This window comes from Falco naumanni, chromosome 6, assembly GCF_017639655.2.
Source record: "Falco naumanni isolate bFalNau1 chromosome 6, bFalNau1.pat, whole genome shotgun sequence".
In the NCBI taxonomy this organism is placed as follows: Eukaryota; Metazoa; Chordata; class Aves; order Falconiformes; family Falconidae; genus Falco; species Falco naumanni.
In genome coordinates, this window is record NC_054059.1 from 87,849,316 (window position 1) to 87,872,845 (window position 23,530).

The 23,530-nt window shown below is 42.9% G+C and overlaps 3 protein-coding genes across 8 annotated transcripts in view; 2 read left to right on the forward strand and 1 right to left on the reverse strand.

Annotated features, from left to right (window-relative positions):
• PPP3R1 (protein phosphatase 3 regulatory subunit B, alpha) overlaps positions 1 to 7,383 on the forward strand; it is a 40,933-nt gene extending 33,550 nt beyond the window's left edge. For all 5 annotated transcript variants that reach the window (XM_040599183.1, XM_040599185.1, XM_040599186.1 and 2 more), the window contains 3 exons: positions 1,799 to 1,858; positions 2,854 to 3,038; positions 5,211 to 7,383. In XM_040599183.1, the coding sequence (XP_040455117.1) occupies positions 1,799 to 1,858; positions 2,854 to 3,038; positions 5,211 to 5,258 (293 nt within the window). In that variant the 3' untranslated portion in view covers positions 5,259 to 7,383. The remainder of the gene's footprint in view (positions 1 to 1,798; positions 1,859 to 2,853; positions 3,039 to 5,210) is intronic.
• Positions 7,384 to 8,688: 1,305 nt separating this feature from the next.
• PNO1 (partner of NOB1 homolog) lies at positions 8,689 to 14,298 on the reverse strand. Its single transcript, XM_040599181.1, has 7 exons — positions 14,062 to 14,298; positions 13,499 to 13,648; positions 11,462 to 11,545; positions 10,737 to 10,797; positions 10,045 to 10,162; positions 9,448 to 9,518; positions 8,689 to 8,948 (listed from the first exon to the last, which is right to left on the reverse strand). The coding sequence occupies exons 1-7, from the start codon at positions 14,248 to 14,250 to the stop codon at positions 8,881 to 8,883; spliced, it is 741 nt and encodes a 246-aa protein (XP_040455115.1). The 5' UTR covers positions 14,251 to 14,298; the 3' UTR covers positions 8,689 to 8,880.
• A 39-nt stretch (positions 14,299 to 14,337) lies between these two features.
• On the forward strand, positions 14,338 to 22,635 carry DNAAF10 (dynein axonemal assembly factor 10). Of its 2 annotated transcripts, XM_040599179.1 has the most exons (8): positions 14,338 to 14,594; positions 15,586 to 15,686; positions 16,711 to 16,841; positions 17,325 to 17,426; positions 18,803 to 18,918; positions 19,274 to 19,408; positions 20,877 to 20,974; positions 21,729 to 22,635. In XM_040599179.1, the coding sequence occupies exons 1-8, from the start codon at positions 14,403 to 14,405 to the stop codon at positions 21,934 to 21,936; spliced, it is 1,083 nt and encodes a 360-aa protein (XP_040455113.1). In that variant the 5' UTR covers positions 14,338 to 14,402; the 3' UTR covers positions 21,937 to 22,635. The 2 variants fall into 2 exon arrangements, with proteins under 2 accessions (XP_040455113.1, XP_040455114.1); XM_040599180.1 differs by lacking the exons at positions 14,338 to 14,594; positions 16,711 to 16,841 and having other exon boundaries at positions 15,435 to 15,686.
• Positions 22,636 to 23,530: the final 895 nt, after the last annotated feature.

Sequence of the window (23,530 nt, forward strand, 5' to 3'; positions counted from 1 at the left end):
GTTGATGCTTCCTTTACAGGATTCTTTTGGTAGTTCTTCGGTGGGCACTTGAAGTAAAAAACTAAAGTTCTGATTTAGTACATTCCTCTAAAATGTTAGACTTCCTTTGAATATTGATGATTAAAAGGGCCAGCAGGTGAAAAACTTCATTACTAGTCGATGTTAAAACAGTCTCTGACCCTTAGAAGTGATGTCTCGTAGTACTTAGAATTTCTTGTTGCTCATGACTAGAAAAGGTTAAGCAGTTTTTCTTGGAGTTTTCTTTAATCGGAGAAAGTTCTTAAACCTCACTTTTATTGACAGGCTGACATTTTAAATAAAATATTAACATACAAAAGCTGCTAACCTTAAAAAAAAAACAAAAAACAAAATGCACCTTAAATTTCTATAGGGAGAACTACAGTGTAACTGGAATGTTGCATTTTTGAGACTTTTTCTAGGTATCAGCAGTAATAGTTGTGTGTAATTGCTTAAAATCCCCTTGTGAAAAAAATACTGATGAAAGATGACGGTATAGTGTGTATGACATTGAGCTGTGTTTAATGTAATTAACAAGAGCTGTTCCTCTTGGGTGGGAAGAGGAAGTTGTCAGAACCAGTTTTCCATGGTAAAGTGATGCTGTTGCAGTAAGCGGCGATGAATTCTGTTGTTGTTGTCTGGCCACGTTTGGTTTTGATTCAGTTACTTTCTTTATATCTGTCTCAGAGGGAAGCTCAAAGGAAAGATCTGTAACCTGAAAGAGGGTAGATCAGTGCAAGAGATCTTTAATGATGGGGGTGGCGAGATGCTGGAGGAGGCTGCTCACAGCACTTGCGGTACCCCTGCCCCCCCGGCAGCACCCAGGGCCAGGCTGGATGGGGCTGGCAGCAGGTGTCCCTCCAGGGCAGGGGGTGGACTTGTAGGATCTTTAAGGTCCTTTCCAGCCCAAACTGTTCTGTGAGCCCATTGAAAAGAAAAAAAAAAAAACAAAACCCAAAACAACCCACCACATTATGCTTAAAGATCTATCTAAAAAACCATCTAGGTCTTTCAACACAAGAATGCCATTTTCCTCAGACCAGTATTTTTCCAAGTTAATAGTCAAGCGATTTATTGATAAATCATATAGGAATTGTTGACTTAATTTTACAAAACATACTGACACTGTAGTAGGCCTTGCAGCCTAATGCTATATTTCCATACCTCTGTGTTATTTCTATACTGCAGTTTAGTTCGTGGTTTTGCGCTATTGTTGTTTTTACCACCCAGAACTCTTAAGAAATCTAGTTACAGGATCTCATCCAGACACATCACATCCCAGGGTTTTAGTGTTTTGACAATGCAGGACTTTGCTCCTGGGATAATGACTTCATTGTTAACAGTGTAAATATATATATATATTTTTTATCCTATTTCTTACAGGAAAATTTTTTTTTAGGTATTTATTGTAGAGCAGTTTTCAGTTTAAATGTAACTTTTGCTTTGAGAAACCCATCTCGAGGAGCTGTACAATTAAAATCCCCACTGGCGCAGCTTTAGTAGATTAGTATCAGAAGCTTGTGGAAGTCTAGCAACGAAATTACCTAAATACTGGTGTGAACAGGTCTGTTAGAGGAGTGCAGTATTGGGTTTGGAGTACTTTCTGCTAACAAACATTAAAGTTTCAAAGTGTGTGGACACTTAAGTGTCTCAAGGCAGGCAAGATTTCAAAGTTTTTAGGGTAATTTAAAAAAAAAAATTCTAAAAATTTTTGAATGTTGATTTCCTTGGTTTATTAAAATATAAGCTTTTTTGTAAATGTTTTTCTTACTTTCTTCAGAATTCATAGAAGGAGTTTCCCAGTTCAGTGTCAAAGGAGATAAGGAACAGAAGTTGAGGTGTAAGTATTTTGATTTTCCTTAACAAAGATTTTTTGATCCTCAAAAATATACTTTTGTTAGTTAACGTTGAGAAATCAACAGAAGTGGGAAATCACGAGGGGAGATTGCAAGCATTTTGCACGTGTTGTCATTTGTGTGAAGAATTTGCCACTGCTCTTCTCTGCCAGGAAAGTTTGAAGAGGTTGCCTTCTGAATATCTTCAGTTGCTTCCAATTTAAATTTAAAAAAATAATAAAATTAAGAATAGTTAATTCACAGAACTGTGTAGCAATGTGCTTTGCTTTATAGGAGCATAAGAATAATACAGAAGTTTTTGCTACTACAGCAGAACAGCACTAAATTCTTGTTTGAGGGCTGCATCTCAGGAACACAACGTGACCTAAGCTTCTTGAGTGGGGAAGGGATCGGTTTAGTCATGGATGTGTAGCTTTTGATAACTGAGGCTAAAATGTTTCAAAATAAATGGCAGATTGTTTGTGGCAAAGTAACCAGGTGGGATTTTATTCATCTGTTCCCTGGAAGGCTGTAATTTTTTCTGCTTGCAGATGAGCTGCTGCCTGGGTGCTTTACTTGTGGTAGTGATTTTCCAGTTCATTGTTTATAGAATTCATTTACTGTTGGTGCTAAAACAATTTCAATTGAGATTATTCAAGAATTTTTTTCTTTAAAAATCGATAGAAACATTAGAAACAATACAATGAATGGTGCCGTGTGTTTTTCAGAATGAAACTGTGAGGCTGTTTGAAATCTCACTTAAAATACAGTGTTTTTCTCAGTTGTGTAGGATTCTGTCACCAGTTACTGTTAATGCAACACACATGAATGTATCTTGCTCTTTTCCGACCATAGTCGTTACGGAAGGCTTTAAAAAATATATATTTAATGTATATTTATTTTAATGTTATTATTAGATATTATATTATTACATATCATTATATTACATTATTTAATTTTATATATTAATATATATTTTTAATATTTTTTACTTTTGCAGTTGCTTTTCGCATTTATGATATGGACAAAGATGGTTACATCTCAAATGGAGAGCTCTTCCAGGTGCTGAAGATGATGGTTGGGAACAATCTCAAAGACACTCAGTTACAGCAAATTGTAGATAAAACCATAATTAACGCAGATAAGGATGGTGATGGAAGAATATCCTTTGAAGAATTCTGTGCTGTAAGTAACCTCTAAAGACAACTTTGATAATTCGGAATTAAAAAAAAAAGAGGGAAAAATGGTGAACAGTATAAAGGATAAGATTATAGAAGCAGACTTGTTTCTTGGTCCGACAGCTTTATTACAGAGGGCGTTTTTGTTGTACGGCTTCCAGTAGAGGGCTGTGTCTGATGGTGTATGAGCACGTCATGGGTCAGTTCCATCAGGGTGCAGACTTTCCTCCTGGAAAGTGTGCCTGAAGAAGATTGCTTTGTTCAGAGCACAGTGACTTTTACAAAGTAATTTGTGTCATTTTATGACACACTAAACACAAGACCATTCCCGGTTACTTTTGTGTGTAGACAAAAATGCTGTCCTGACACACGGATGTATTTTGGATTCCAGCCTCTGTGCCAGTAGAAAAGGGCAGCTCTGAAGATGAGTTGCAAGTGACTGGCTTGTCATAGGAGGCCGGTTTTCCTCATTTTCAACAGTTATGTTTGATTAAAAAAGAAACAGCACTTCCAGTTGTTTTAAATGTCTCTAGCTGCTTAACGGAATACACTGAGTGAAAAAAAAAAAAAACCAAACCACCAAAGCACGGTGGGCAGGCAGGTACAGTCTGCCAAGGCGGGTGAAAAAAACCCAGTGTATGTTGTAGCAGCTCTTTCCAAAAGTGTCACTGTTGGGGTGGTGGGTGGAAGGTGTGTCCCGCAGAGGTTAACGCTGGGTTAATCCCCTGTCTCTAAACTAGGTGTCTGGCCTGCCCCAGATCACCCTTTAGAAAGGTTTATCTTTGCAGAGCGTGGAGATTATCCCCATCTGCAGAACTGGGGATAGCGGGATTTGTGTCAGTTACCAGGCGAGTAACCCCTCGAGTGCTGCCCTTGAAAAAAGGACTAATGGGCACATTGTAAAAACTTCTGGGTTGAGTGTTTAGTGCTTGAGACTTGAAATGGTTGATTTTCATCTAGTTGACAGAGTTTTCAATTCCTACTCTCTTAAAAAAAAGTAAATGACACATTGAAACGCCGACATTTGGAAATGCAATGATGAGTATTTACACGTGAATTGTAAATGCTGTATTAATGAGCATACAGCTGGCTAGCAGCGTTTGAGTTGACCGGCAGCCAAGCATTGTTGTTTCCTACTCTTTGAATTTACAACTTCAAATGTGATGTGTTCATACTCATGATCAATGTGAGTTCTAAAAAAAAAAACACCCAACAAACAAAGAAAAAACCAAAAGGGAGGGAGGGAAGTAATCTGCCCTCCCCCAAACTATTAAAGCAAAAAGGTTCTATTGGCTGCGTATGTTTTGGTAGAGTTTAGTTATTTTCATGGCATCATGTGACACAGTGTGGTCATCTGCAAAGAATTACCTCGATTAGCGAGGTACCCATTCCTTTCTTGTACTGGGCCTGTTGCCTTCCTGCCATCCATCACATACAATGTTGCCATTTCTTTTGTCTTTGGGCTTCTGCCCAGGGTTCCTGTCTTGTACTACTGTTGGTTTTCCTCTTCCTTTCTCTTAGTTTCTTCAGTTTTTGTTGACTCTGACAAGACACCTTTCATTCCTGCAGTCTCTTACCCTCTTGTTCTTGTGTTTCACCTTTGAATTTTGTGCCATCCATCTACACAAACACTTTTTAGTCTGTGGCGTTCGGCTGTACCTTTCGACCTTTGAATTTTATTTCTGCATTACAAAAAGTGCCTCTGACATTGCACCTTCCCTTTTTGCTGTGCATGAATTGCTCGCCATTGAACACTGGTAATTCTTTTTTTTTTTGGGGGGGTGTGCGGTTTTGTGAGAAATCCTGCCGCCTTTCCTGAGGCCCTTTGCATCTCAAAGGCACACAGTTTTACTGGGTGTTTTAGAAGTCAAGTCAGCATTTCATGTAACGTAGTACAAGGCCCAAATGTGAGGGGGGGGGGGGGGAGGAAAGCCAAAATGGTGTCATTTGTACTGTTTTTCAGACCCTTGAGTGTGTAAATTGTACTAACGTAATTATTTTGGTTTGTGCTCATTCATTGGTATATATCACAGTATTTGTGAAATGTAAACGAGTTTGGAGGGGCCAGGGAAGCGTGGCAGTTACAGTGGACCTGAACGTGGGTTCAGAATACAGCGTGTTCTGTGCATCTCGCTAACTTGCAATTCTCTTGTTGTTTGAACGCTTGTTTTTCTCCCAGGTCGTAGGAGGCCTAGATATCCACAAAAAGATGGTCGTAGACGTGTGACTCTGTAGGGCACCACCCAACACTTTTGCTTTCTTCTCCATCTCTGAAGATCTGCTCAAGACGTCCAGCAATGCTCTCTGTGTATTTCAATGGAAGTATTTTTCTCTGTGAAGCCACATTTTCCAACATGAGCCTCATGAAGCCAACTAAGTGTTATTGAACTTTTATTCTCTCAATAACTCAGTGTAGCACTTTAAAGTCTGAAGGACAGCAAAGATGGAAAGAGCATATCAGTGTGGTGGAGAAAGGGAAGGGGTTGGCTTTTTAATTTATTTTTCTTCATCTTTTATAACAAGGAAATATCTATCTATATATATGTGTGTGTGTATTTATATATAGATATATATGTAGCTTTCTATATGTAGTAGCTAGGTGGGCTTTAATTTAATATACTTGATTCAGAAACAAATCTAGAGTACAAAGTGCCAAGCAGAATATTAACAGTTCAATATATGGATATACATCCTTACTTTTATTTCACACAGTTTTATATATATAGTAGAAGAATGTAAAATTTTAACTGGGTGTTAGGTCAGCTCTTCCTTTTCCTGTGACTGTTGAGATGTTTCTATATATTGACTGGCTGACAAAGCATTGCTTCTTATTAATTCACCTTAATTACATTTTTTTTTGTAACACAGGAGACTAAGTTTATTTATACCTGTTAATATATTACCAGGGACTGTGTCTCTTTGCTAAATAACTTAGGACAATTCTACGTAATATGATAATATAGTTTAATGCTACTGCCAAGAACAAGCCCTCGTGCGCATATAGCAACTGCAGAACGCTTTGGCCGCTAGATTTTGTCACCTAGGAACGGGGAGCAGTGACAGCTGTCCTGAAATTCAGGCAAATCTGCTGTTCCGGATTCGGTTTAGATACAGCTGCTCAAGGTGTTAGATGCATTCACCATTTCCTCTTGTGCTTAGCTTAATGAAATTAGGATCGACATAACTGTGCAGGAATTCCCATCTACTTATTTTATACAGTACTTAATTATAAAACGTTCTTGCCATTTAAATTCTGTTGTTTCAACCATGATGGTTTCCCCTCTGCATTTAAAGAATACTACAGGTAGCATAAATAACTGGTAATATTTTATATATATATATATGTATATAGGATTCATATGGGGGAAAATCTTGTTAACCTATGCCATAGAGGAGGAAAACTTCACACTATCTAAATTTATACCTCTTGGGGTTCTCCAGTCCTTTGCCTGGAGAATTTTTTTCTTTTCTAGATTTGTCCATATCATAATTTGTAACGGATGGTAACTTGATATATTTGTGTGATATAAAAGTAGCGAGCCATGTTTTACAACTTTATATCATCCCTTCCCTTTTCTGCAGTGGTACTATTGGCTGGAAGAAAAACATTTGCTAGATTTTTTAGGACAGTACATCTTTCCTGTATAGTAGTTTTTCTATTAAAAAAAAAATTGTTTTATAATCAGCAGTGGGAAGTGCAGGTTGTCTGAACCTACTTCAGTCGAGCACCTGTCTGCCATAGCTGTTCCTTCAACTGAGTGCTGCACATCATGGGCTCTGTCTGTGAGAGAGAAATCCAGGTGCTTGGTGTCCTTGCATGACATGAAGTTTTGCATGTAGATCAATTTGAAATGTTCCTCTTGTTTACATAATTTGCATAATTTAAAAGATAATGTTGCCAAACTTTGGTAAATGTTAATGTTCAAAACAAAAATCTCCACTACATGTAACTTTTTTCTTCCTCTGGATCAGTACGTGGTTTATAATCCCAGCCAGTGGTTGTATCTGTTCCAGTGTCAACTGCCATGTGCTCTGCTTCAAGGGGGAACTAGTCTTTTGTGAATTTTTTTGTACATAAGTATTTGTTACAAACATTTTAGCGAACGCTTTCGATTTCTCTTACTTGCTTGTGCATATCTTGGCTGGCATTATAGAAATTAGTGCTAATGTTATTTCCTTAGGGGGACTGGAAGGGGAGGGATGAGGTGTTTTGTTTTTTTTTTTTTTTAGTTTGTGTGGGGAAAAATGATTTGTTGAATGTTTAGTTTTTCCTCTGCATGCTACATCATATGTTGTGGGAACTATACGAACCTTCATACTATATGAATACAAAATAAAATATTCGAACCTTGGCCGGGGTGCTTCAGTACTTGCCTAGACCCTTCCTGTGTTCAACTTACAGCAGCTTTGCGCCCTGCTCTGAAGAAAAGATGACTTGCTGCTCAGTCTTCTGTCCCTTCTTTGAATATAAAGATTTACTGAAAAACTGTAGAGGGTGCAGACAATCCCAGAACACTTCCAAGTTTTGTTTCAATGCTTTGAGACCAGTTTGGTGTGTGGTTCTGTTAAAGGCACATCTGGATCTCCTTGCTAAACATCCCCAATTGCATAAAATACCTTGTTTTAAATCCTACATTCAGGATGATGGTTGAAGTGGCAGGCAGTTAAAAACCACCCACCCACACACACACCCCCTAACATTAGTGCAGGTAGAGAATGACAGGCACCTGCTTTCTTGGGGAAGGGTCTGAGACCTGCTGGGGCAAGAGGCCCTCCCTGAGGCAGGTGTGGCCTTTGCTGGAGCCCTTTGCTGTTGCTCCTTGTGGTGTGGTTGTTCGGCCCTTCTGTGTGCTGCCCTCTCTGCTGCTCGTGGCTGGTGTCACCTGCCTTGGGATAGAGATCAGATCACCCTTGTGTGTCCTCACCTCGCTCTCCCCTGTTACATTTCACACTAATTGAGGTAAGTGACACAAGCAGCCAGCAAACAGAAAACATGCCAACCAGGTAGGTGCGCCTTCACCTTGAGCCACTTCAAATGGACATGCTCTCCCCACGGTAGCTCAGACTGCCAAGAGCTGTATGTTGGGGTCACTCAGCCAGTCTTAAATTTTGGTGATTGAAGCCTTGAATTTATTTGGCTATAATAATGCCATACTGTAGAGTGCTGCACTGGAATTGCAGACAGCGAGCAAAAACCACAAGTTTGCTAGTGGTTTTGATAATCTCATTTCAGTTTTTGTTTTCCTTCACAAACCAAATTTTGTGACTTGGCACTGGGTTTGGCTGGCAGGGTCAGGAGGAAAGGGCCCATATTTACATCTGAGGGAGACTGTGACTGGTGTCACACATGTAGCATTTTAAGCAGACACAACACTCTCCTGTTGTGCCCTGGTACTCTGGCAAGTTGTTAACCTGGTGCCTCTTAGCTTCATGAGGCTGCCTTGAGAGAGAACTTTTGGTAATAAAATGAAAAAAAAACCCCCATTCATATGCTATTTACTGCTGTTGTTTTACCATTTTCATGTGATACGTTGTTCCGTCAGTAGCACAGCTGGGCAGCCTGCTGTTGAACATCAGAAAATCCCTGCTGAAGCACACTTTGGAGGTTAAGTTTAAGTCAAATGAGGTGCCTGTACTTCTGAGAGAGACACAACAGATTTAAAATAACATTTAATGACTACACAGGAACATGAAGTGTGTTCCAATCAGACAGCACTTCTGAAGAGAGTCAGACTGCAGGAGTAGTCATGGTTTTCTTCTGGGCATCCAAATCAAAGAGAAGACAGTGCTGCTGGCGCTTGGGCCTGGAGCACGCAGGAAGCACCGCCAGCCCCAGTCCTCAGTGGTGCTCAGAACCTTTCTGCTGCTCTGCTGGCCACTGCCCTGATATTGCCATAAACTTTTGATGGAGGGCTTCCTGCAGAAGAAAGCACAAATGCAGTCAGCAAACAAGGTAACGTGTGTCAAACAGGTGTTCTGCACTTGTGTCTGTGTTAAAGTGGAGAAATAAGCCCGGGGTGAGAAGGATGGCCAAGATCAGCCACCTTCTCTGTTACTGCAAGTGCAGAGCTGAACTGCAGTGGATGGGGGTTGCCTCCTTCAGCTTTCTAGACAGTGCATTCACAACAGCCTCTTGGGGAATGCTGCAGCTAAATCAAAAGGCAGAAAGTGCTTTCTGCACCACAGAGAGGGGTTTGGAGCCAGAAACCAAGCTCTGGGCTCCCTGCTGCTTCTTCCCCAAACCCTTCTCTTTATATACATAAAAATAATATATATGGGCAATGAAGCCAACTCCCAGAAAGCTTCCTGCTCCAAAAGCAAGTGTGGACGCACCAGGGGAGAAGGTAAGACCCACAGAAAGCAATCTCAAACTACAAGATCTGTTTCTATGTAATAGAGAAGATAACAGGACTTACCTAAAATTAGATTGCAAATTGCTGTTCGAGCCATTCTGATGTTCTGAAAAGATCCCAAAATATGAATTTTCCTGTAAAAAGCAAAGTAGCATCAGTTAGTGGGGAAAAGCCTCTCTGATTACATAATTGACGAGTTGGATGTTGAGAGGAATGTGGAATTTCAGACCACTGTACTAGTTCCTTTTCTGTACTTGTAAATAAATCCCCCCACACCTCAACACAAGAAAACTTACAACATAAAATCTGTGCTCTCCTACATCCTTTTTAAAATAGATGTTAACTTTTTGTGAATTTAAGAGTGTAGCAGCTTTATGGAGAAAAACATTGCAGGGCTGGTGGGTTCAACACTGATTATTGCTAAGGAATTCTTCGCTGTGGGGAATTACTCAGTTCTAGGTGGGCTGGTGACATTGGCAGCGTTCTCATAACAAAGGGTCAAATAAGTACTCAAGTAGCAGTCATTAAAAACACCACTTCAATTTGTTTTACTACTGCTCTCCAACAGTTTTGAAAAACCCTCAAGTTGTCTTTCTTCCTGGAAGAGGATGCGGATCAGTTATGGGATGGTGCTCTGCCTGGAAGAAAGTCAGTACTTACGCGTCAGCAAGAACAATTCGTGTCCTGGTTACATTTTCTATCGTGAACTTTGTTTTTCCGCCTTTTCCTGCTATTCTCCCTATTGCTCTTGACAGATGATCTCCCTTCAAGGGTTTGACTAAAATGAGAAAAAAATGCTCAGTGTAACAGCATGGAGTGTATTTTTGTAATGCTCCCCTTGTTCAAGTTACCAGACACAACCCATTTGAAGTAATACAAAAGCAACTTTACAATGGTGAATACAGAAGTGAAAACAGCATCCAGTGCTGCCAGCCGTGAGGTCTTTAGCATCAGAGAGCAATTCTCATACAGGGCTGCAGGGGCAGCTCCTCCCCTTCGTTACTGAGCAGTTAAGACTGAGGAAAGAAACAGAGCCCAAGTACAGGCAACACCAGTAGAAATGAAATAGAGCAGATTTAGGTGCTGCTCTGAGGAGTGCCAGTGATACATGAAAAATCACTTTGAGTGACGTAATTTTAAGGATGAGGGTTGGGGGCAGTTTGTTGGGACATGTTAGAAAAATGACCACCCATTCAAGCCACCTCTACCTAGACAGTAGTTCTGTGTAACGGCACAAAGGTTTTCCTGATCCCTGAAGGTAAGTGACATGCATAGCAGGGGGGGAAAACAAGAAAAAAAACCCTGCAGATGGTATGCACAACTACTTCAATACTGCAGCAGAAACTACTCACCATCTGTAACTTCAAATGATTCTAGAAAAAGATCATCTAATCTGATGAGAGCAAGAGCATCCTGAAATATTAAGAGATTTGTTACTAGCATGAGTGTTACAGTACCATAAGAGTTGAAAGCTCACATTTTATTTATACGTGTAAACAGGGGACATGAGTAGTAGTTCACCACTTAACAGATCAAACAGGGCAGGCTAGACTGACTTTTTCAACAGCAACATAAATTTTTATTTCTGTGTAGAGAACCCTACATGTGCTTAGCCACCACCACCTTCACCCACCCCCAGCAGTACCAGTGAAGGCCATAGGAGACTGCCTGCAGCAGTGCGCAGCCCCTGTAGCACTGCAGAAACGGGGCTGGTTTTCTCAAAGTAAAGCTTTGAGTTTGGGAAAGACTGAAGGGTCACTGGCTGGGCCTAAAGCAAAATGAGCAGTCTGCACAGCTGCAGAGCATCTCAGAGCCCTTTACTGCTTCATGCTTGCCTCTCACATACAGTATTTCCTCTGTTTCATCATTTTAATGACGTGCTGTTTGAAGGTTACTTTTTTTATCCTGCATTAGCCTAAGAAACTAGAATTGCGTGCAGTCACAATTTCAAACAAATCTATTTCTAGAACACCACCGGAAGATTTTTATTCCTTTCTTACTGTAATTTCCAGAGAGGCCAAAGATGACATGCAAGTAAATTCAATTTACGTCATGGTCCAGCCATTGGGAGACTTACCTCTACTTGAAACCCAAGTATAAATGCTTTTACAAAATCAGCTGCTTTTGTTAGAGCACTGAGATCCTTTGTCTCTTGGCAAGTCTGCAAGGCAAGAAGTTACATTTGCAAATTAACTCTCTGCAGGCAGGATGAGGACTTGAAAAATCTAAGAGAGAACAGTCTAACCATAAAAAAAGCCACATTCAGGTCATGCTCCTACACCATCTTTTACTGAAAGTCTCAAGTAACACACTTTGTGCCTTTTTATAACACTGAACCTCAAGAACAAGAATGGATCAACTACCACAGCCTGTGCCTGGAGGGGAGGGAAAAAGAGATGCTCCTGAAAAAAACCCACCACTGACTTGAGGAGAACCCTTTTTATGAAAAAAACCACCCCCAAACCAACACAAACTAACCTGCAACACAGAACAGCTGGAAAAAGAGAGAAGGATGATGGCAGGAGGCAGCTTAAGGAGAGAAAGTTAATCTATTGACAATATCCTAAAGGTGTTTTAGCAGGTGAACAGAAGCCTGGACAGGCTTAATAAAACATATGGGATTAGAAAGATTAACAAGATACTTGGAACCAGGAACAAATTGACCCGACAAAGGAGCAAGTATTGCATTGTTTAAGTTTTATATATGGTTGTTCCCCACCCTAGCAGTAGAGGCCACAGGATTTGCTGTTTGGCACATTTTTTTCAGTTCATGTTCTAAACCCAAGCATTCCTCTGCTACCAGTGGAAAAGCTTGTGCACATCTGCATTTACAAAGCCTAACAGGGGCGGCTTGGAAAAGAGCAGTTTTTGAAGCTGTAAGAAAAGAAAAGCAAAGCAGGAAACTAATTAAGGAAGATACATTAATGTCTGGAATACATAAAAAGTATTCTGAAATGCCATATATGGCTTCTATGCCACGTCAAAAAAATGACAGAAACTCATTCCGAAGTTTTCAATCATTTTACGTTCATGATAGATACAAAATGAAATCTGCTTGATTAGGAACACAACCACCTCACTTTCCAACCAGACATCATTTTGTATCAAAAAGCGGTGTAAAATCCCAGCTTTTTCACCTGCACAGTTATTCAGTGGAATTGCAAGAGTTCCTGCTCTTCCTCACCTTTTCTTCCAAGTTATTTCTAAGTGTAAGTAAGGGATAGTTCTGTCACCTTTCCTTTAGTTGCTACCATTGAACTGGCAGTAAGGTTCAAGGTTAGGACGCAAAATTCCTGTTGGTGTCTATATTTTCACTACTATGTTAGAAGATCTCGTAACGCCAACATTGCTAACACAGTAAGTTGTATGTCAAAAGCACAGTGTGAGCTTTGGATGTACATTTAAAAACAGCTGGTCTCAATATTCCTAAGAAGGAATAAGGCTAAAGAACGAGCACCTACAAGATGTACAATTATGTATCGGTATCTGTACCATAAGCTATTTCAGCGCAATCCACTGAAGAAAAATCAAAAGCTATTAAATTACAGGCCCTTCTGCCACAAACAAGACATTTTTAGATTCGGTGCCCCCCTCGAAAGATGCTGTTAATTCAAAACTGTCAGTATTTAGGAGCATACCTAAGTGTTTAGTAGCCATAAATATCTGGAGAACATTGCATTCCAAAACTCTTAACACGTAGCCTAAGATCCTTAATTCTCGAGTATGTAATTTTCTCCTGAGGAGGCAGGAGTGATGTCCCCCCACCAGCTTGTGCTGGCCCCTCCTGGAAGAGATCAACACTTCTGAGCTTTTCCTGCATCAGCTACTGGCTTCTAAGCCGTAACTGGCAGATTCTGATCCCCAGTGAGGATTCTCTGGTCAGGTGCAACTACACAGTTCCCATTTTCCGAGGCGTTATCTGGGATTTCCAAGGCTCCTCCAGCACTGAGATCTGTATGATCCTTGAATTCTGGCCTGCTGTAGATGTTTTTTTGTTAATCATCTCATTTATTTCCTCTAATGTCCCAGAACTAGACCAAGAATAACTCTGAAGCACCCGGGTGAGGGGGGGCACCCCTCAGGGCCAGCCAGGGGGGGCAGGAGCCGCCCTTACCTTGATTTCAACGTTCCTCGTTTTCAAATTAAACCTGATTTGCAGTTGCAGATGCTCCACGATGGGCGTGAATATCTTCATCCAGTTCTCCTTCAGCGGCGTGTACCTGTTGGCCGGCACGGGCACCTTCCGCAGCTCGCCCTTCCCAGCCTGGTGGGGGGAGCGGGCGCTGAAGCGCAGGAAGGGCCAGGAAGGCGCTGGGGGCGCCTCAGCCTCCCCCCTCCCCGCGTACCCCCTCAGCCTCCTCCCCCCTCCCCGCGTACCCCCTCAGCCTCCTCCCCCCTCCCCGCGTACCCCCTCAGCCTCCTCCCCCCTCCCCGCGTACCCCCTCAGCCTCCTCCCCCCTCCCCGCGTACCCCCTCAGCCTCCTCCCCCCGCCGCGTACCCCCTCAGCCTCCTCCCCCCTCCCCGCGTATCCCCTCAGCCTCCTCCCCCCCCCCACGTACCACCCCAGCCTCCTCCCCCACCACGTTCCCCCTCAGCCTCCCCCATCCCCGCGTAACCCCCTGAGCCCCCCCCCCCCCCCCGCGTACCCCCTCAGCCCACCCCCGCTCCCCGCGTACCCCCAGCGCCTCGGCGGCCACCGGCGGGAAGGCCGGCCTCTTGCTGGGCCGCGGTTCCGCCGTGTCCATAGCCGTGTCCATAGCCGTGTCCGTGGCGGCCCCCCCGGCCGCCCGCCGCTTCCGCCGGCCGCGCCTGGACACGACGCTGGTGAAGCCGCCCTCGGCCGGGGCCGCCGCCTCAGCCTCCATGGCGGACGGCCCGCGCTCCCGCCGCGCCACGCGCCGCCTCAGCGCCCGCCGGAAAGGGCCCGCGCGCCGCCCCGCCCCCGCCGCCCCGCTTCCGCCGGTGCCCGCGGCCCTGCCGGCTGCGCGGGGGGCGGGCGGGGGGTGCCGGCCCGGGGATGGCGGCGGCGGCGGGCCCGGAGCGGCCGCAGGTGGTGGCGCACGTTCAGCAGGCGCTGAACTACACCCTGTTCGACTGCAAGTGGGTGCCGCGCAGCGCGCGGGTGCTGTGCCTGGGCAGCGCCGCCCGCGGCACCGGGCTGCTGCAGCTGTACGAGCTGCGGGGCGGCCGCCTGGCGCTGCTGCAGGAGGTGAGCGGCGGGGTGGGGGGGTGGGGACTGTGAGAGGAGTCGGGGGGTGAGGGGGGGATAGGGACTGCGAGGAGTCGGGGGGGTGAAACGGGTCGGGGTGGGGGCCTGTGGAGTGAGAGGGGCGGTGGGGGGTCGGGGTGTGAGAGGAGTCGGGGAGGAGAGGGGTAGTGGGGGGTTGGGTGGGGGTGTAGGGGTTGTGAGAGGAGTCGGGGGTGAGATGGGTGGGGGTGTGTGGGGTGAGAGGAGTGGGGGGGTTGAGGAGGGTAGTGGGGGGTGGGGTTGTGAGTGGGGGTGTGTGGGGGGTGCTGGGGTGTATGTGGCTGTGTATGTCTGTGGGGTGAGACGGGGGGGTGTCTGTGGGGTGAGAGGGGGCTGCTGGGGTGCGTGGGGTGAGTGGGTGCAGGGCTGCGCGGCCCTGGGGTGGCGGGGGGTGTGTGGCTGTGGGTTGAGACAGGGGCGTGAGTGCGGGTACGTGCAGGCTGAGAGGGGGCTGGGGGGGGGGGGGGGAGTGAGTGGGTGCGGGGCTGCGTGGCCCTGGGGTGGTGGGGTGCCTCACCCCCCGTGCCATCCCCTCGGCAGCACGAGGCCCCCAGCCCCACTCGGGACGGGCCCAGGCCCTTGTGCCACGCCGGCTGGCGCTGGGGGGAATGCGCAGCAAGGGGCAGGATTGGGCCTGGCTCCCCTCCTGGCTGGCATCCCCTCTGCCCTATATATGCAAATCAGCAGAGACAGCAGCCTCTAATGACTATCATTAACAAGCTAAAGTGCAAATACGTATTTTTTTTAAGACCACTGAACTGGAGTCTCTGCTTTTCTCTGAAATAAAGGCAAAGTGTAATTTGCCTGTGATAGCATTTTGATTGTGTTTTATGCCAAAAAACCTATGTATGTATTTCATTGAAACGTGCGACCCACGGACTCTCAAGAACTGCTGCCGCACTTGTGTCGTGTTTTCCCATGTACTGACACAGAATGTATCCTTTTTTAAAAGATCGAAAAGGCTAAACCTCTAAAATGTGGAACTTTTGGTGCTACATCTCTGCAGCAAAGATACTTGGCTACAGGAGATTTTGGTGGAAACCTTAACATATGGTAAGCGCGGATACTCTCAAAGCTTTTTTATTTGATGTTGTCAGAGTCTGTCTGATGTTTCTGTACAATGGCTGCCTTCTGTGTAAGATGCTCCTGGTGCTGCATATGGTTGGGACCCAGTTGTAAGCTTCGCTGGCTACTGTGTTTGGACCATGCCCATTTTGTAAAAGCAATGTGAATTCTGCACAGTGGTTGAATTCAAAGCTGTTTTCACTTGCATCTTCTGCGTGCAGCTACAAAAACCTGTTAAACCCTCTGCGAGGCCCTCTTCTGAAAAAAGGCTTTTGAATGGATACATGAGTGCAAGTAAGAGTTTGTGTTCAGCCTAATTTTGATGTCTAGATTAAATACATACTTTTAATCTTGAAGTTTCAAATGTTGTTTTCAGGTCCCTGAACGATTTGTATAATTAACTTGTGTAGATAAATTGATTATCAAATAAAGTTACAGGGTGAAAAAGAAGGTGTTCATTATTATTATTCTATTTCCTTTGCCAAGGAACTCTTCGTTCTGTTTTGCTGAAACATGGATTAGTCACTAGTTGAAATCTAAAATAAAATTCTGCAGGATTCTCAAAGGATGAGAACCTGTGGGAAAGAACTGTGAAACTCATAGCTGGATGCAACTTCCATTTGAAGAGCAGTAGTCAGAGCTGGGTGGGGATCAGTGAATAAGGTTGGTTTATATACTTACTGAAAGTAAAGTTAATTGGAGTATTTTGATCTGTAGTGTGATTAATTTTGAGCCCAACATAAAACCTGTTTGTTAAGGGTTTCTCTGGTGAATCCCACAGCTGCCTTTACAAACAGGGAAGTCCAGAACTGAGCAGAAACTTTTGCACTCGTCTAAAGCAGTAGCCAAGGAAGGAACAAAGGCTCATGGTTCTTAATGGTGACATCCATATTTTGTTCCCACTGTTAATCTGAGCTTATATACTTTGTGCTCAAGTTTCCTCTCATTTTTATACAGATCTTGAGTGTCAAGGAAAATGCCATATTGTCTGTTCTTTTTCTTTCTTACCTAGGAATTTAGAAGCTCCTGAAATACCAGTGTATTCTGTGAAAGGTCATAAGGAAATCATAAACAGTATAGATGGTGTAGGTGGCTTAGGAATTGGGGAAGGTGCACCAGAAATTGTGACTGGCAGTCGAGATGGTGAGTTAGTGAACTCTGAAAGTCTTTTCAGTTACGCTGAGAAAGTAGTCTGTGAGCTTTGATGGCCGGGCTCAGTCTGCCATCTGAACTAGTTACAAATCTGTTGCAACTAGTTCTTCATACACTGTCTTCTGAATCTCCCTTGGCACCAATTTTCCCTAATTCTTTTAGAGCTGCAGATAAGCAAAATATACTGTTGTCACTGAGCATGGGACAGAAGGGATACAAAGCAGAATAAATACAAAATATCAGCTAGAGAACATATATCCTTAACAAATACTTTCGCTTTATTTCTGGTTTGATTTTTTTTTTCCCCCTCCTTTTCCTCCCCCTATCCACTAAATGCAGTCTGGCTTTCTGGAATTGAAAGAGGTGCTCCTGTGGTTTGAATGGTCAGGCTGAAAAGCAAAGGCCTTCCCTGGGAAGATGAGCACAATGTGACAGTGCACCCAGAATCCAAAATCCATTGTACTTCTTTCACAGGAACTGTGAAGGTATGGGACCCCAGACAGAAGGATACTCCTGTCGCTAATATGGAACCTGTACAGGGAGAGAGCAAAAGAGACTGCTGGACAGTAGCATTTGGTAATTTATCAGATTATAACCGTTCCTCTAATATGACTGTGCTTTGACAATTTACCAGAGTATTTCGGGATGTTATGGAATAGCTTATTTTGTATGGACACATAAGTAACACATTGTGGTTTTCAACGTTGCCAACTGTAGGTGTTTTTAATGTTTTTGTTTGGGTTGGGTTGGTTTTTTTTTCCCAAACAAGCCAATTTTATTATAGCTGGGGTTTGGACTCATTCTCTTACCACCTTTGGTCATCATCATCCATGATGTTGAAGGTCTTTTCCAACCTAAATGAGTCTGTGGTTTCACAGATAAGCTGTGCAAGCTTTATTTGTATGCCTAGGAACATAAAAACAGTATATCCGGCTGCGTTCTCCCAAGGACAGTAAATGTTGCAGTGCTCATGTAACCAATCACTGTTGTGTAGTTCCAACTATTAAGCGTTAAAGCGTTAATTTAAGAAAAGATCCTTGTAGCTGAGAGCTAATTAAAGACAACTGCGATGCTTGATGTGTGCTCTGCGTTTTTCTTCTGGAGAGAACAAGCTGCTTGGGTTCTACACAAGCTAGTATTTCTGGATTAGCTCTGGTTTTGCCTCCAGAGTTGGGGACCAAGTTTTACAACTGCTAATAAGCGCACGGATTATAATAGCAAATTTGATAGTAAGGAGATGATATTTCCTGGCAAGAAAGTGCAACTGTAATGCTTGTCGCAATTGATAGCTTTGTTTTCTGCTTTGATGAACAGAGCAAAAAAGCGTCCTTCAATTTTTCTTTTGAGTTACTGAAGCTTGAGCCAAGGCCAGGTTTATCTTGAACTACGTGCTCTGGGCTAACTGATTTCAGACACTGATGTGCTTCCTTGATCCTGTGAGCTGAGGGGTTTTGGAGGTGGTGATGTCTAGTGATGGCCATGGTAACACCTGGGGCCTCCCTGCGGCTGTGTCTGCAGAAAAGCCTTCTTGTCCCACTCACATTTCATGCTTGAGAGGCTGGTTCATGGGCTGCTGAACCACTTTCCGCTCCGGTGCCATGGTGCTGTCTGAGGAGTGTGGTTTATAGCAGATGAAGATTTAAGAGAAGGAATGTATTTGTAGAAGTTTACAAGAACAGTGTGCAGTACTTAGTCTGTGCGGTTTAGGCAGTAACTGGCAGAGGGGATAAGAATTTTGTTTGTATTTTTAAAAGAAACAGACTTGTCAGTTTTGAAGCTGTATTTTTCTGTACACTTTAGGTTTGAAAACCAGCTGGTTCTTTAAATCTTAATATCCCAATAGTAATATTTCTGTGGCATAAATGTAAGTTGAAATTTCAGGCTTAGGAGGTCTGAAATGTACAGATGAGAGTGGGTTTCTCTATTTTGATTAACTCTTTCTCTGTGCCCAGGCAATGCTTACAATCAAGAGGAACGTGTTGTATGTGCTGGATATGACAATGGGGACATTAAATTGTTTGACTTAAAAACAATGTCACTACGATGGGAGACCAACATTAAGAATGGGGTAAGGAAACCATAAAAGTATTTTTCATTCCAGCTCCTATGCAGGATGGAAAAATTAAAAGGACTGTTCGTCTGAAACTTACTCAGAAGACAGTTCTGCTGAGATTGTACCAAGGAATCTTTTTCTTTAGGTTCAGCAAATTGAACCTCTTAAATTCCTGGTCTGGATAGCATGGGGTGTTTTTCAGTTGATTTATGCTTTCAGATTATTTTTTTATTTCCAAATAGGTGATATCATTGTAAAAATAACCAATGATTAATATATATTTACAAATCACAAAACTCCCTTTTTTTTTCCTCTTTAGCAGTTGGCTGAATTTCAAGCCTGAATGTTGTTGTTTGTTTAATATTTCCAGGTTTGCAGTGTGGAGTTTGACAGAAAAGATATAAATATGAACAAGCTAGTGGCCACATCGCTTGAGGGAAAATTTCATGTTTTCGATATGAGAACTCAGCATCCAACCAAAGGTTTTGCTTCTGTTTCAGAGAAGGTATGGGGAAACAGAATTTCTTAATAAGAGACAAACCTTTTGAATATAGGCTGTCAAAGTTCTACTGGTCTAAAGCGCTGTCTTTGATAGGTGATTAGATGCCCAGGGTACTGGGACGCTAACTGGTGTGGCCACAGGTGCACGCAGTGGAAGGGCTCCTGTGCGTCCAGCTGCCAGCGCTCACCCAGGTTTCCTCCCTTTTATAACCTGATATTTGGGCTTCTCCGGCCTTCGGGTTCTGTTGCAGTTGCACCTCTGTGCGCTCAGCTGTGCCTCTGGTCTGGGAGTCATGTTATGGAAGGCCATATTAAATTGTGATGAGCATGCAGATTCAAATCTTAAATATATCCCCAAACAAAGTGAGCCCTCTGCAAACACTTTTCATCCTGCAGTCATCACACCTCTTGAAAAATAGAAATAATTACTCTTCTTCAGAACCAAATTTTTTTGACTGGGATATTAAGAGTGAGTGAAAGGATATATAGGAGAGACTTAGTGGCCTGGAGGCTGTTAAATATAGAGAACTTTTATAACCTTGTTTTCTTCCATCTGTGACCACTGTGTTGGTTAGTTTAAGGTCTTTATAAAACAGTAATTTTTAAAATTTTTGGTTTTAAGTGAACAAAATCTGATGCTAATTAGAGAAGAGTTAACTTTTGTGGTGAAGTTGTCCAGGACTTGCCTAAACTAGAAAAAGCTGAGTATCAACTTAATATCTTTATAAATTAACATGTTCCAGATCACCATTCAAAGCAGATAAGATGTTGGAAGTACTTTGATTAGAGAACGCAAAAAGTATTTACTGAATTATTGTTTGTAATAATCAAAATGTGAAAATGGAATTTCTTACCTTTACTGCGTTTAAGCTTTTCGTTTTGAACATTTGCAGACAAAGATGCATTAAGCCAGAGTACCTGTGTTGAGGTTTTTCCCTAAGAGGTTTCTTTTGCTGTCTAGCCTTGCTGTGCCCTGGCTGAGATGTGAATCTGAATTGTGGATTGCTTGTTGTGTTTGCACAGTGTTTGTAATATATTCCCTTCCAGTCATGATTTTGAGAGATGTCAGTGAAGTGAACCCTGTGACCAGGTCATGTGAGAGCCTGGGAATCCCGTAGTTCTTGAGCAGTTCCAAAAGCCGTGCTTATGCAGCCACGAGCAGTTTGCTCATGTGGCTGGTCCCAAAGAAGCTGAGGTCCTAGCGAGTGGCAGCCTTGGTAGGGCTGCTGCCTTATCCCTCTGGAAGAACGGGGTGGGTTGGAGGCCTGACTTGGCTTCTCCTGTGTGGGAACTGGCTGCTCCTGTGCCAGCAGGTTGCAAGGCTGGAGGAAGGAAAGGTACCTCAGAACGAATGTTCCAGTACCCATCATGGGAAGGCCAGGTTCTCTTCTTTTAAGATTCTGCATGCTTTCCTGTAAAGCTCATCCGTAACCGACTTCTGTGTAATGCTGATTATTTTTTTTTTTTATTAGGCACAAAAATCTACCATATGGCAGGTTCGACACCTACCACAGAACAGAGATATATTCATGACAAGTGGAGGAGCTGGGAGCCTTCATCTCTGGAAATAGTAAGTGATGGTTCTCCAGCCTGCAACAGGAAGAGTAAGAAAACGATTTAATGTTTTAAGAAAGAATCTTCCTGAAAATGATGAGTGGGGTCCTGCTTCCAGCTTCAGAATATCTAGTTAAAATTACTGCTTACGAATGCAGTAGGAAAGGGTGATTTCAGTGTCAGTACTTGATCTGGAATCTTGAATTAATCACTAAAAGAACATAACAGCAGCACAGGTGAATTTTGCCCTTGTCAGTTTTGTTAACATAACCAAGAGCTAATTTTATCCTTGGTTAACAAGGTGATAAATGGAAGAAAGTGGATTTCTTACAACTCTCATATAGTAACAGTGATGTCTGAAAAGAGTACTGAAAGCCTGAACTTTTAATGGTTCTGTTTACATCTTCTTCTGTTAGATGGCAAAATAATTTAATCATTCTGAACGCAGTGAAGTAGGTGCGTTAATTTTCAATGGGATAGCTGAGATGAAATTTTCTTGCCTGTGGTAAAAGCCAAACAGTTGAAACATGAGGGGCTATAGAAGAGAGGGGTAGGATTCAAAACTTCCTGCCTTGTTTTTTCTTTCATGAAATATTTACTAAGTATACAGTGTGAATATAGCTGGATGCGATCATTCATTATTTTTAAGACATTTGTTTGCCTTATCTGTAGCACAGAGGAAACCTTTCTTTTGAAAATAAAGAGGATAGTGGTGTGTTTGTATCGGTAAATTCTAAGTGTGTGTTTTTGTGTACTTCTCTTATTGCCAGTGAGTACCCAGCTCAGCGCTCGAAGAAGGATTCTGAAGGAGCCGAGATGGGGGTCGCAGGTTCTGTCAGTCTCCTGCAGAACGTGACTCTGTCAACGCAGCCGATTTCTAGCCTAGACTGGAGCCCTGACAAAAAGGGACTGTGTGTTTGTGGTGCCTTTGACCAAACTGTGAGGGTGCTGATAGTTACGAAGCTTAACAAAGTTTAACAGGAAAACTAGAAATTCTGATGGAGAAAGCAGTATAGTTTGCAGTCTGTAAATATGGGAGGGAGAGCCCTCCTGATTTTAATTTAATTTCTCCCGTTCTAAAACTGGATTAAAGAAATAGAAACCAGATCTGTCTGTTGAAAGTTGAGAGACATGCAGTTTGAGTTGTTTCAGTGATTGTGCCGCAATGGCTTGAAGTTGCCTGGGCACAGAAGTCTTACCTTCTAGAAATGTGAATTTACATTTAAAATAAAATGTGCCTTTGTGTTAGCACAACCTGTAATTTCAAAAATCACTTTAAATTGTGTTCAGTTTAAACACATTGCAAATCTGTTCACACTTGTTAAATGGCTTGACTTTTTTTATATATAGTATTGTCCATATGCATTCATGCAATGGAAGCTACTATATGCTCCCTCACAGAAACCCTGTGTTATTGGATACATTAATTAGAATGTGTGTTAAAGTGACTTAGGATTCTTTAATACATTACAGAAACTATAATGAATGCTGAAATATTCAGATTTAATGAAGTAAGCTTTTTTTAAAAGATCATATTAAAATTAAACTATTGAGAAAAATGCAGTGTTTTATTATTTTAGTTTGGTTTTGTAACAAGTTTTTATGTTCTGGTTTTGTATCTGTCTGCAACTTGGTATTCTACAAATAAAATTGTGTGGAGTGTTGTCTTAATAAGAACAAAACCTCTTATTCAAACATCTGGAGATTTAGAGAAGGAATGTACTTGTGTAAGTTTACAGGAACAGCATCAGTACTTGGGTAAAACTTCACTAGTTTTGCAGCAAAAGTCACTAAAACTTACCTCCATCCTGAAAAACTTTATAAGATAGCCAGCTTGCTGTCTCTTTTTAGTGGATTTGGTATTTTTTCAAAACCTGATGTGACAGGGTAGCTTTGTTACTGTAGTTTCACCTGAACTTCTCATTGTAATTCCTTTTATCTCCAGTGTGTTTCTTTTCTGATTTCACCAGCGTGTGCTGCTGGCAGTTCTTTTTAGAAGGCACATCCAGTGACTGTCCCCTATTTATGGATGTGTGGTTGGGGCTTTCATAATTTCAGTAAACGATGATTTTATTTGGTACTTCTTTGCCTGCTGTTGGCTTTCAGGTGACTCGCATGCGTTTATGCAAGTTTCAGTTTTTAACTATTGGTGAAACCAGATTGTCATAGGAAAATGTCAACTTTCTCCAGGTTAACAACGGGAAAGCCCCTGTGTGGCCGTTTGCAAAGAAGCTCTGATTTCTCAGACTTCGGGATGAGGAACGGGTAGCTGACAAATTCAGGCGAGTCACCTGTGGCACACCAAGCCTGAACTCCCAGGGACGGCTCCCGAAGGTGGAGGCTGGGCTGCCGGGAGAGACCTGCTGGGGCCTTATGTCTGTCCTGGGCCTGCCACCAGCTGCCATCCGAGCAAGGTGCAGCTGGAAATGGCCACGTACGGAGGGTAAGGCAGGGAAGGTGGCAAATGGGGGAAGCAGCGCGGAAGCCAGAGAGCAGAGGGGGAAACTGGCTTGCAGGGAGAGTTGAGATGTGGCGGAAGGGCAGCACTAGGGCTGGGGTGAGGTATGGCACA